At 32.9% G+C, this 13,370-nt stretch overlaps 1 protein-coding gene across 1 annotated transcript in view; it reads left to right on the top strand.

The window, feature by feature from the left end:
* LOC142328905 (uncharacterized) overlaps positions 1-13,370 on the top strand; it is a 376,489-nt gene that overhangs the window by 262,339 nt on the left and 100,780 nt on the right. Inside the window, exon 6 of the mRNA XM_075373045.1 lies at positions 2,075-2,137. Within this exon, the coding sequence (XP_075229160.1) occupies positions 2,075-2,137 (63 nt within the window). The remainder of the gene's footprint in view (positions 1-2,074; positions 2,138-13,370) is intronic.

Raw genomic sequence — 13,370 nt, 5'->3', positions numbered from 1 at the left:
GAGTAAAAAGGATTTAGAAGAAACAATGAACGGCATAGATGATGTCCTACGCAAGAACTATCGCATGAAAATAAACAAGAACAAAACAAAAGTAATGAAATGTAGTAGAAATAACAAAGATGGGCCACTGAATGTAAAAATAGGAGGAGAAAAGATTATGGAGGTAGAAGAATTTGGTTATTTGGGAAGTAGAATTACTAAAGAAGGACGAAGGAGGAGCGATATAAAATGCCGAATAGCACAAGCTAAACGAGCCTTCAGTAAGAAATATAATTTGTTTACATAAAAAATTAATTTAAATGTCAGGAAAAGATTTTTGAAAGTGTATGTTTTGAGTGTCGCTTTATATGGAAGTGAAACTTGGACGATCGGAGTATCTGAGAAGGAAAGATTAGAAGCTTTTGAAATGCGGTGCTATAGGAGAATGTTAAAAATCAGATGGGTGGATAAAGTGACAAATGAAGAGGTATTGCGGCAAATAGATGAAGAAAGAAGCATTTGGAAAAATATAGTTAAAAGAAGAGACAGACTTATAGGCCACATACTAAGGCATCCTGGAATAGTCGCTTTAATATTGGAAGGACAGGTAGAAGGGAAAAATTGTGTAGATTGTGTATATTCCAAACGTGGCCTAGTTTGGAATATGTAAAACAAATTGTTAGGGATGTAGGATGTAGAGGGTATACTGAAATGAAACGACTAGCACTAGATAGGGAATCTTGGAGAGCTGCATGAAACCAGTCAAATGACTGAAGACAAAAAAAAGAATATCTTCAATTCACAACTTCACTCCAAGGGTGCAAAGGCTTCTATCTATGGTTTAAAACCTTTTTTGGGATAACACAAACATATCCTGAAAAATTTATAGCAGTCGGTCGATTAATTCTGTTCTGATGATGTTACAGACAAACTTTCGCATCTGCAGTATATATTCATAGAAGATTATTAATATCAGTTTAATTTGTAGCAAACATTTAACAATATCATAAACATTTGGGTGATCTTATTTTTCTCATCTTGGTTAAGAAGAAACATATAAAAATTTTAAGAACTCTTCTATTTATTCAAATTTGTACAACTAGTAATAATTATTAATTCAGCAATTTTCAAAGATATTAATAAAAAAATAAATAAATAAGTTGAACATTATAACGGCTAATAAAATTCCAAATTAAAAAGGTTTTTAATATTAACTAGGGAAGAGGGAAATTTATAAAAAGAATGTTATAAAATGTTGAACAAGGTTAGTGAGGTCGTTCATTATTAAGTCTCTAAGGGATTATTTAATTTGCTACTTGAAGGTAATATATTGAGGGAGAAAAGGTAAAAGAAAATAAGGATTAAAATATATGAAGTAAATTGTTCAGGATGTAGGACATAACAAATATTTCTACAGATCCACCTGATCAAACTGTCTTTATCACTTAACAGAAAGGATTGTAAGTAGTCGATGAATAATGACAAAAAAAAAACCATATTTAATATACATTATATATAACTTACTATACTCTTACCTAAAAAATGTTTTCAAATATTTGATTATTTCTTTTTATTTATTCATTAAAAAGTAACAGGTCGATCCCCAATTACAGTTACTTTTTTATTTTTATTTTTAAGTTGATCAATTTTTTTACCGCGTTAAAAATGTCTTCCCTGATCGGGAATCAAACTCAGGATCTTCGTGTTTATATTAGTTTATACATATTGGATAGGGATAATTTATTATATTTTTATTTTAAAATAACAATGATATTTTTACTTACTATGATACCATTTTACCGGAATCCATGGCGAAGTGAAATCGTCTCTACTTTTCATCCTGAGGTCCTGGGTTCGGCACGGCATTTTTCAAAGTTACGAAATTCATTTCGTAACTACTAATATTTCAGCAAATATTATTGGACATCAGCATATCATTACTGTATGAATAAAAAAATAACTGTTATACATCTTAATACGAGCTATTTTGTTTTTGCAATACGTAAAATTAATTTGAAAAGAATAATAGATTTTTACACTAATTTTAATGCAAATTTTTAATAAATTTAATACTTTTTATAATTTTTTCTTCCAGATGAACTTTAATCCGATGACTGCAATATTATTTACAATGGATTTCTTCTTATTATGTCTGAATGTAAGTACATTTAATATTTTTTTGAAAATTTTTTTATGATTATTAAAAATATATAACTTCATAGTAAAAGGTTATTATTTTTTAATTTTCACAATACATTATATTTATGCCAGGATTATCGTAATTAATTTGAGTGTTATTTTCTGCCCCTCCTAGCATTGTCACTAACATTCGTAGTTAAAAGTGTTTCGCAGTACCTCCGTTCTCAAAAGTACTTTTAGCACTCCAGAAGTTCTAAAAGTAATTTAAAAGTAATTTTTAACAGGAGTGCTAAAAGTTGTATTCAAAATGGAGGTACTCCAAATGCGAAGAAGGGCAGAAAATAACACTCAAATCGGTTATTTTTTTGTAACTTGTTAAAAAAAATCCAAAAGTATTCGTATAATATTTTAGTATTTATCTTAAGTAATACGGATTTGAAAATGGGATTTCCAAAATTATAACTTCCAATTTTAATAATTTATATCCGTACTAAATCCTTATGCAAATATTGAAAAAAGGTGGTGGTATAACTTATTTTCAGCAAGAATAATAAAACACACAAATTTATAATGAATTAACAGTTAGGAGCATGAGTAAAATAGCATCCAGGAACGAATAGAACCGAGCTATTTTTTAATTCAATGGAAAATCTATCTTTTTAAGAAATTTATTTTATTTTTCCAAAAAATATGAAAATTATAATGTAAACCAGATTAAAAAAAAGGAAATTAACAATTTAATTATGTACAATCGCCATACATCACATGTAAAATAAATTACAAAATTAAATTAAACTGGTATATTTCTAAAGAAGACATTCAGGTAAAGATTTCTGGTTAATTTTTTTTTATTTTCTAATATCAGCTGTTGAAAAAATGACAGATTTTTAATTTCAAAATTACTACCGAAAAAAATTTATTAAGTTCATTAGAAATTAAGATAAAAATGTTTAAGTTAAAGACTAAAAAAAAACTTAAAATTGAGGATGGTTAGCATTTTGAAAAATTAATTTTTGTTCTGTTTTTCAGCTGATCTATAATATAAAATTTCATTCATAAACAGTCATTTTTTATGTTAAAAATTACATAAATAGCTTTACTGCATGATCAAATTAACATTTCATCAACTTGACCAGCACAGCGCTGCTGTCAACACTAACGGAGGAGGTTACCTTTGATACAGTAAAACAAAAATTTAATCATTTTTTATTGATTTTTATTCTATGTAATGTGTAATGTAATTAATGTAATGTATGTAATGTGTATTTTTAACTGTGTAATTATTTTTTTCTCCATTGATTACAAAAATTTTAATTAAATAAATTATAAGTCTGTATCCATGGCAATATTTGTATTTTCTCCGTGTAAAATACGAAATTCAATAGCTTGAATCTCGCGAATAAAAAATGATATAAATCCGAATATTTCGCAATTTTAAACCTCGTTTTGTAATCTATTTAGTTCACATTTCATCCTACAGGTTACGTTACTTTCAAGTTCGTAGGACATTGCTAAAACCACGAGATACAATCGGCAGCTGCTATGGTATATTGGAATCTTTAATCTGTGTTTCCCGAAAACTTTAATTTCTCTGTTTTGTTAAAATTAAAAAAATCATAACTTTATTTGTAATTGAAATAACTGCTTGATTTTTTTTTGCATTGTACCAAAAAAATTTTTCGAGATAAATGTGATAATCATCTTGAATACGTAATTATGAGAGGAGCTATTAAAATGGGGATGATTTTTTGTTTAACAAATGTAAAAATTTGTAGCAAAAATTTTACAAGATGTATTTTTTTATGTACATACAAAGCACTAGACACTTATTTTCTATTGATTTTGGCGTTGTAAGTTTTAATTTTTAGTAACAAAAGAAATAAATTTATTCTTGACACAAACTGTTTTTTCACTCCAACCCCTATTTTAGGGGTTGCAAGGAATGTTTGATCATTTAGAAGTACTCTTCACTGTAAGCTAAATAAACTGACCAAGTATAAACTTCCTTTTCCCAGTTTCAAAAAAAAATAATATTTTGAGTAGCCTACCCCCTTAACTTTATAAGTTCAATTGCGATTAGAAGCGATGAAATAACCCACCTGTTTTTATTTCTCTTCATCAAAGAATTTAATAAAATTTCTAACAATATTTGTATTCTTTGCTAAAGTTTACGGTTTTATTATGCGGGCTAGGCGACTGCAAAATACATATTAAAGGGAAATTATAAGATAAATGATAGACTAACAAAGGAGCAAGTAGACTAAATTTAATAATTACTTAAATTCCGTAAAAAAAAAAAAAACAATAACCCTGCTGAATATAGGTAATAATTATTTTTGGGGAGGGAAAGGTGGAAATTCATTTACGCACGGAGTGCCGGACATCCACTAGTGGTTGTTTATCAAACCGCTATTAGAAGACTACGGCTAAAACCATCCCCCTTCTACCACGACTACACCCGGAACCGTTTTATACATTACATTAGGCCGAGTCCTCCTATCCTAACCTGAAAAGGCCGCACAATACTTTTCACTGGCTCAGGACTATCTAGGTCGTTCTTCTTGGCCCTAAGAATGCTTCCGACGAACCGAGCCACACTCACCCAGCTGCTCAGATTACGGAGCATCATCGCCACTACGGTTGTGGGGCCTCAGTGCTCTGAGACCCGCCTCTAGAGTCTCTCGATCTACCTCCCACCAGCACAATTGAAAAAGGATGCTCGGCGTCGTCTCGTTCACCGGGGCAATAGAGGCATTTGGGGACGGCGCTTTCCCTATGGCTTGGAGATAAGCGCAGAAGTACCTACCCGTGACCCGTTAAAAACTTGGTCACGTAGTACCCCACTTCAACATCCCACGGCTCTGTCCACGGTCTGACCAGAGGAATAAGTCTAGCGGTCCATCGTCCTCTGGCCTCGGGGTCCCAGGTCTCTCGCGAGACCTGAGACCTCGGGGTCCCAGGTGAGGAACGTGCGAGTCCGTTCCTCCCGATGATGGTCTCCTGATCTTCGCCAGCCGGTCGTCTGCGGTAGGCGCATGGCGCTCCCATGCCAAAAGAGCAATGAGTATAACGCCGGCAATGGGTATAACCAGAACGGCAGGCTCAAAAACCGTCCGATACGCGGAAGCGTGGTCTCGACAACCTCATCTCTGACCCGCAAGCACAGGAGAGTGTCAATACGCTTCCTCGTTAGAATTACGATCTCCGTCTTACTGAGACAATCCATGGTCGTCCAGTCAAGCGGCTGAGCCTCAGTTGGGCGTGCTCCACGTCGCGGTCTGCAACAAGGCAGCGTAGTCAGCCAAGGCCGACTCTTCAAGCTCTAAGTAAAGCTGGAGAAGATCATATCCAGCTCAGTAAGCCATTATAGACGGCGTTCTGAAGGTCAGGGTCGAGATCTAGTATCATCCCTGCGCTGCCTCCGAGGGGATCCAGGTTCTACGCCAAATAATAATAATAAAAAGAATTAAAAACGCTTAATATGCAATACATGAACAGCTGAGCTGTTAAGTATAATCACGAAACTAAACTTTATATTTTTTATCAAGATTAAATCTGTTGGAAAGATTTATTTATACTTAGGGTGTGCGTACTCATAGCACCATTTCAGCTGCATCATTCTACAATATCCCTACATATTTCTGTATGTTTAGCCAATTTTATTGTTACTTTAATTTCAATTTTATTTTTCGATAAAATTAAACTTAGTGATCTATAATTGTATATGTAGGTCTCCCATCAAAAATATCTAGGAATCATAAAACTCAGTTTGCCATGAAAAAGAAAAGAATAAATCATTTTAATTTTTTTTAAATAATAATTTTATGTATCTTATATTATTATTATACATCTAATTTAGAGAACAAAAATATAAGTTCAAATATCTTACCCAAAAGTCACACCTGTCGTTTGTTTAAAACGACACCTGTACGAGTTAATTAGTTTAATAAATTTTATCATATGAAATCATTTCCGAAAGTTTCATTAAAGTTTTGGTACCGATTACTTTTTTAAAGTAGAGGTTTTTTAAGTAGAGTTAAGACTTAGTGACTTACATATGTGTAAGATCTGCCGTTTTTAGTAATCTTAATTTGGAATCAAATGTTCTTTTGCTCATAAAAATATAGGAGCACCCTTAATGATAACGCATAAATAATAAAAACATGTGATTGTAAAATCTACATCTAGCGAAATACAAAGAAAACGTACGCCTGCTTTTGATTGGAGAAAAATCAAATGGCGGTTTCATTTTTCGTGATGAGAAAAGAGTAAATGAATGAATATTTAATTGTGAAAGTAACCTTTACGAAAAGAAAAATGCATAACAAAGCGGTATTACCGGTTATCATGTTAATGAATGTTTTTTAGTGAACGAAATGTCGCGATCATTCATGTGAAGCTTACAACTTCAATAGAATACTCCACGTTTATAGTTTTATTGTGTTGTCTTTTTCTTTCTTATGTTTGAAATTTTGGCGGGGAATCACTTTACTCTCAAACCGGAAATCTTGATTTTTATTAAATTAAAAAAAAAATGTGTTGCATTGTTTGACACTTTAGAAATATGCAATATATTGTGATAGATAAATGGCGGGGCTGTGACCCGCCGCGAAAATGAAGAAAAGGAAAACAATTTATCTCCAAATCACAAATATAATTTTAGATAAATCGTTCGTATCAAGAAGTATAAATCGTTCGAACAAATGAACGCTGCGTGCAGCTGCCCGTCGCATCACATGGTCTGCTCTGGCTCTGCGCCACTAGCAGCTAAAATAAAAACATGGGCACATACGAGGTGTGATCAAAAAATACGGTGAATAATTTTTTATTAAAAAAAGTAATAAGGTTACATAGAATTTGATTTAATCTCCTTCAAAGTACTGTCCTTGGCTAGCAATGCACTTATCCCAACGTTGACTCCACGACTGAAGGCATTTCTGGAAGGCGTCTTTCGGAAGGGCTTTCAGCTGCTCGGTCGTGGCCCTCTCAATGTCAGCAATGGTGTCAAAACGTTTTCCTTTAAGCACAGTTTTAATTTTTGGGAAGAGCCAAAAGTCGCATGGTGCTAAATCCGGTGAGTATGGCGGATGTGGATAGACAGGAACACTTTTTTCGGCCAAAAACTCGCGAATGAGAAGCGAGGTGTGACACGGCGCGTTGTCGTGGTGAAGAAGGAAGCCATTGGTCCATTTTTTTGGTCGCTTTCTTCGTACATCGATTCGCAAACGTTGCTGTACATCCTTATAAAATTCAGAGTTTACAGTTGTTCCTCTTGGAACGAACTCTGATCGCACTATGCCCTCACTACCGAAAAAAACAACGAGCATGACTTTGATGTTAGATTTTGACTGACGTGCCTTTTTAGGGCGAGGAGATGAACTGGTTTTCCATTGGGAACTCTACATTTTGGTCTCAGGGTCATAGCCATAGACCCAACTTTCATCTCCAATTACAATTTTAGCCATGAAGTCCGGATTTGCATGAAGACGACCCTTCAACTCCGTGCAAATTGACACACGATTTTCCTTCTGTTCATCACTCAAAAGTCTGGGAACAAATTTTGCACTCACTCGTCTCATTTTCAATTCATTAGTTAAAATGCTTTGAACGGATCCGTACGAGATGTTAAGGTCTTCCGATAGCTCTCGAATAGTCATTCGCCTGTTTGAACGAACCAGAGTTTCCACTTTTTGCACATTTTCAACTGTTTTTGAGGTTACTGGACGTCCCGCACGCTGCTCGTCTTCAACAGACTTTTTAAATCGGTCATACCACTTGTACACAGTCTTCAAAGTTACCGCATTATCACCGTACACCGATTCTAACATTTCGTGAGCTTCTTTGGCACTATTTTGCAACTTAACGAAACTTAATGTTAATGCGTTGTTCAAAATCCATGTTGCGCGACAGACACGATAAACACAACCTCACTCTAGCGGCTCTGGCAGCTGACTGGCAAGCTCGAACGTGTTACAACTTGTTCCTACCTGTTTCAGTTCATCACGCTATTGGACAAATTACAGCATATGGATGTAGCGTCGACAGTTGCCGCTATAAAAATTCATTCACCGTATTTTTTGATCACACCTCGTACATCGAATAAAAAAGAAACAAACAAACCCACGACCTATCCTTTTTATATGGGAAAGAAAAGATATATTACAATATATACTAACAATTAGAAAATATATTACAAGAAAAATAAATATTAAATAATAATTATATTATTATTATTATTATATTAAATAATAAAAAAGATTAAATATATTACAAGATATAATAATTATAAAATTGGTTTTCCAAGTTACCCTAGAAAAGTATGTCTATATTTAAAAAATAAAGTTAAAAATCAAATCAAACTGAACTAGTAGTTCTTTCAACAATAAAAAATACATCTTGTTCATTTTGTACTGAGTGTAACAAATTGAGTTTTGTAACAAATTTTAATCAAGAAAGTGAGAATTAAAATAGGTAACCAAAAAGCAGCGTTGATCTTAACCGGTTGTGGAAAGTTTGGCAAGAAATAACTTACGGTGTTAGCCATACCATAAAGTTCCAGGGATACGCAATATCACTGACTGAGAAAGATACGAACAGTATAACCATGGTTTTTTTTTATTATTTTTTTTTTAATGGGTTATATCCAGTAAATATACAACAGAGTTAATATATACAAATTAGGGTCAATCCATTTGAAGTGATCCAAGGGTGGTTGCTTGAACAATTCAAACAAATTGAAACTTAACCACTTTTATTTAAGCAGTTTACCTGTGGCAGGAATTTTTGTTACGCTGCGCACACCTATTTTTGTGACTGTAAAAGGTTTATGGGAAAAATTATAACTAAAAGACTACTGGTCTTAAAAGGATGAAACAAAAAGCCATTTATTCATATTTCATTAACGATTAATATTTCATATTTCATTAAGGATTGGCTCAGCGGTTTATTTACCTATTTCTCTTCTTTCTATGAGAAAATTAGCAATAAATTTGAACATAAAAAAACGGTGAATTTCACTTTCGGTCATTTTCGACACCACCCTCGACGATTGATTAGAGATTGGTGGGCTTTTTTTTTATAGTCCTATCCCACGTTGGCCTACTACTTTGTATTATTTCTACAACTGAACTACAAATGTAAAAAATAAAAAATATTAAAATTATACGGCATCCTTCGTAGAGTTTCTATTTGATGAGAAAATAAAAACAATAAAAATAAACGAATCACACAATCAAATCAATTGTTTAAATTACAAAAAAGAATCAAAATGAGACAAAGAAGAAACAAAGAAGTGAAAATATTTATCATATTACTTAAATATACTTTATAATTTATTTTATTCAATTATTCTAACTAAAGCACGCGCCCATACCACATTTAATTCGTGCGAGTGTGGCGGTACTAGAGCCGGACTAATTAAACTAATGTAATTTCACAATTTATACAGAAAAAATTCCGACCTTGTACGGTCGGCAGACTGGTGTAGCCGCGAGATTTAACACATCAGGTACCGAATCGTTCGAGCGATTTTATTCGAGACTCAGTCAGACCGAGTTACTTTTTTAGTCTTTAAATATTATTCATTTATTTAATTCTACCGTTCACCAGTGACGTCCCAAAATAGCAGTAGTATAAGAGTATTTTTGTGGTGGGGGTACGAATTAGCAAAAATTGCTATTTTTTAATCGTTAAAAAATGTGCCCAGAAAAATATGAACTTAATTAGGCGAAATTTCGAGATACTAAGGGTGATCTAGCTCTACAGCCTCACCCCCTTTACCTTTTAATTGAAAATTTAATGGCATCGATGCCCCATATGAAGAAGTAATCTGACCAAGTTTGATCAAAATCGGTCCAATAGTTTTGGAGATATAAGGTGGATTAGAGGCCAACACCGAACACACGAACATACAATATTAAAAACCGGAAAATTACCATCCGATTTTTTGGGTTTCTTAGGTGTCAAAACGACAAGATCCGGTGAAAACAGCAGATGCTCAAATTGGACCGATTACAATACTTTCCCTTCTACAGCTATAACGCTAGACGGGAAAGTAAAAATTAACGATAACATAAGCTATTTCATAGTAGAAATCCAATTATCTTGACTATTACACGAAATAGCGAAACGAGTAGAACTATGGACGTAAACCAAATCTTAACCAGTAGAACGAGTTGAAATCAAAGAATATTTTTATGATAATCCATCTGTCTGAAAAAGAAAATACAAAGTGCGGCAGAAACAATGACCAATTTTAAATCGGGCTGTATTGTTGGACACGGCTTCCTAGAGAGCTGATTGCGTAGTGTAGTTCAAAGAATTTTCTGTCTGCCATATTACATGACCTTGGTAGTCAGTATGGAGCGCAGGTGACCATCACGTGTTTGCAATTGAATCTTATTTCAAAGTGCTTATAATGTACTAAGAACTTAACGTTTATTTCGGGAACATTTCAAAACGGGCCGGAATGGAAAAGTTCCGTCACGGAAGGCGATTTATGAGATGGGTCAGGCAGTTCAGAACATCTGTTTCACAACGAAAGCACCTGGTAGGCTACGTACTGTTCGAACCCCCAAAAACATTGTATTTCCGGTTTGCTCACATCAACTGGCCAACCCTTTCGCCCGATTTTTCGAGGTGTGATTTTTTCCTGTGGGGATTCTTGAAATCCAAAATGTAATGCTACAAGGCCAGTAAATAATCAGAAATGGAAAAACAACATTCATCTTAACAAATATCACGAACTGGAATCAAAGTAACAGATTTGTACAACCATCCCCACACGTGTCTGAAAACAGAATATATCTAAAAATTCTGAAAAAAATATTAATTAATAGTAACGTTACCTACACTATTTAATAAGAGATAAAAGTAATGAAGCTAGTAATGTATCCTTCTACAAGATTTATTAATTCTGTTGTATATTTGTATGTACATCTGAACATTTGTGTTCCTACTTCATGTGTTTGTTGATGTGCTGACAATTATACCGAAAATAGTGAAACCGAAAGTAAATCATGGAGACAAATAAATTTTTTTATTTTATTCAACGAGTTGAAATCAGAGAAAATAATTTGTGGTATTAAACTACGTGAATATTTCACTAACTGTTTGTGTGCAATTTTGATATATGGGACCTCTGAGGTCCGTATCTCTCTGCCCCTTTGTCCGATTCTGATCAAAATTAAATGCCGTCAAAGCTCCTTCTATTTAAATCACATATCTGTGTCGGTGTGCTCGTGTGCTCGTGTGTGTGTGTGTGGGTGTGTGTGTGTGGGTGTGTGGGTGTGTGGGTGTGTGGGTGTGTGGGTGTGTGTGGGTGTGTGGGTGTGTGTGTGGGTGTGTGGGTGTGTGTGTGGGTGTGTGGGTGGGTGTGTTGGGGTGCGTGTGGGTGCGTGTGGGTCCGTGTGGGTGTGTGTGTGTGTTTGTGTGTGTTTGTGTTTGTGTGTTTGTGTGTGTTTGTGTTTGTGTGTGTGTGTGTGTGTGTGTGTGTGTGTGTGTGTGTGTGTGTGTGTGTGTGTGTGTGTGTGTGTGTAGAGCTAAATATTTGTATAAAATTTTAACATTTTTGATGCATAACAGTTTTCATGAGACGAGCTAAAAAATGTTTTAAAATAATGTTGAATATGCCTACCGTTTAATCTGATTGACCTAAAAACTTTCGAGTTTTAAATAACTTAATAAATCCTTTTATCATACTAAAACTCTATTTTCTATGACCACTATAAACAATTCAAAAATTAAAAGTGGTGAAACTACCCTTAACTTTCTTAAAATTCTTTCCAAAATTCATTGTCATCATTTCCCATTTACAGAAACCAGTTAGAAATGTTAATTAAAATGTAGGCTAACATATACATGTATATATACATCTTCCGGAATTTATTTTAATGTTTTCTGATCTAAAAAGGTATTGAAACGTTGATATTTGCAAAAAAAAACACAGAACTCAAAACTTTGTCCAATTTCTACAATTTTCATTTTTAGTTATGCTGCTGCATCAGCAATAGTCGGGAAAGTAAAAATGGTCCTTGGCGAGATGATAAATCCATAATTCAACCAATTTCCTTTACCCTTCCCTTTTAACCACCATCCCTATTTCTCTTATAGCTATTACTGAAATTTTATTAGTCTCTTAGCTGATAAAGCTCAGGTCCTTTACTGGTATATTCTTCCCAGTAGTCAAAATATGATAATTCCAAATTTGTATTCTGCGAGATTTTAACTTTGTATGGACACTCCTTACCAGACTCGTATACTATGATAAAATAGAGAATACGGTACACCTACCTTAGTCTACTTAAGGTATACCTAGGCATTTTTAATATCAAAATCTACATTTAGATGTCAAAAATGTTGAAAAATCAACTTTTTACTTGCAAGCTTTAATTGATTTTTTATCGTTAATTATGTTAAAATACTGCAGATAATTAAGACTCTTAAGGTTTCAATCGAGAAGTATCGTATTAAAAATTCTTTAGAAGTGCATTTTCCATTTCTGCTTCTATTTCTGAGTATTTATAGCGTTAAAAAAATTAATTCTTCAGAAGTTTTATACTGCTAACATTTCATTAACAACATCATATAAATTAATTAATTTAATTTCTCAATCATGGTATCGCTGATATGTTAAATAAATAAATAAACATAACGTAATACATATCGTAAACATAACATAACGTAATAACATAAACGTAATTACTTTCTTACAATTATATTTCACCACTTTTTCTATAACACTCTTAACTACTTTTGCAGAACTCTGTTTCATTTTTTTTTTTAATTAAAGATATAGAATTTATTCAAATCATATAATAATTTATATTCATATTATAATGCTCGTATATTTCTTTTGCTCCAATTTTTAAAAATAAACCTAAGTATGACTATTCAAATAATCAAAAAAAAATATCTAAAGTCTAGCGTCACAGGTACGGACAACTGTAAAATTTATCATAAAAAAATTCAAATGAAAAATTTTAAAATTGATACAATAACTGAATAATGATATAATAATTGCAAAAAAATAATTTCAAAACATATAAAAGCATATAAATTGCGATAAACAAAATTTTAATTGCGTTGATCATATTAGAGAAAATATAATCTTATTTTATGATTTAGAAAACATGACAATTTTAAAAATTAATAGTAAGAAAGTTAAATCCATCACATTTATAAAAATAAATACTCATGATAAAAAGCAGTATATATGTAATTATACCTATCTTTATTCCTGAAATATACTATTT

This window comes from Lycorma delicatula, chromosome 8 (assembly GCF_047948215.1).
Source record: "Lycorma delicatula isolate Av1 chromosome 8, ASM4794821v1, whole genome shotgun sequence".
In the NCBI taxonomy this organism is placed as follows: domain Eukaryota; kingdom Metazoa; phylum Arthropoda; class Insecta; order Hemiptera; family Fulgoridae; genus Lycorma; species Lycorma delicatula.
The sequence above is the reverse complement of the archived record's forward strand: the minus strand, read 5'-3'. Positions and strand labels throughout refer to the sequence as shown.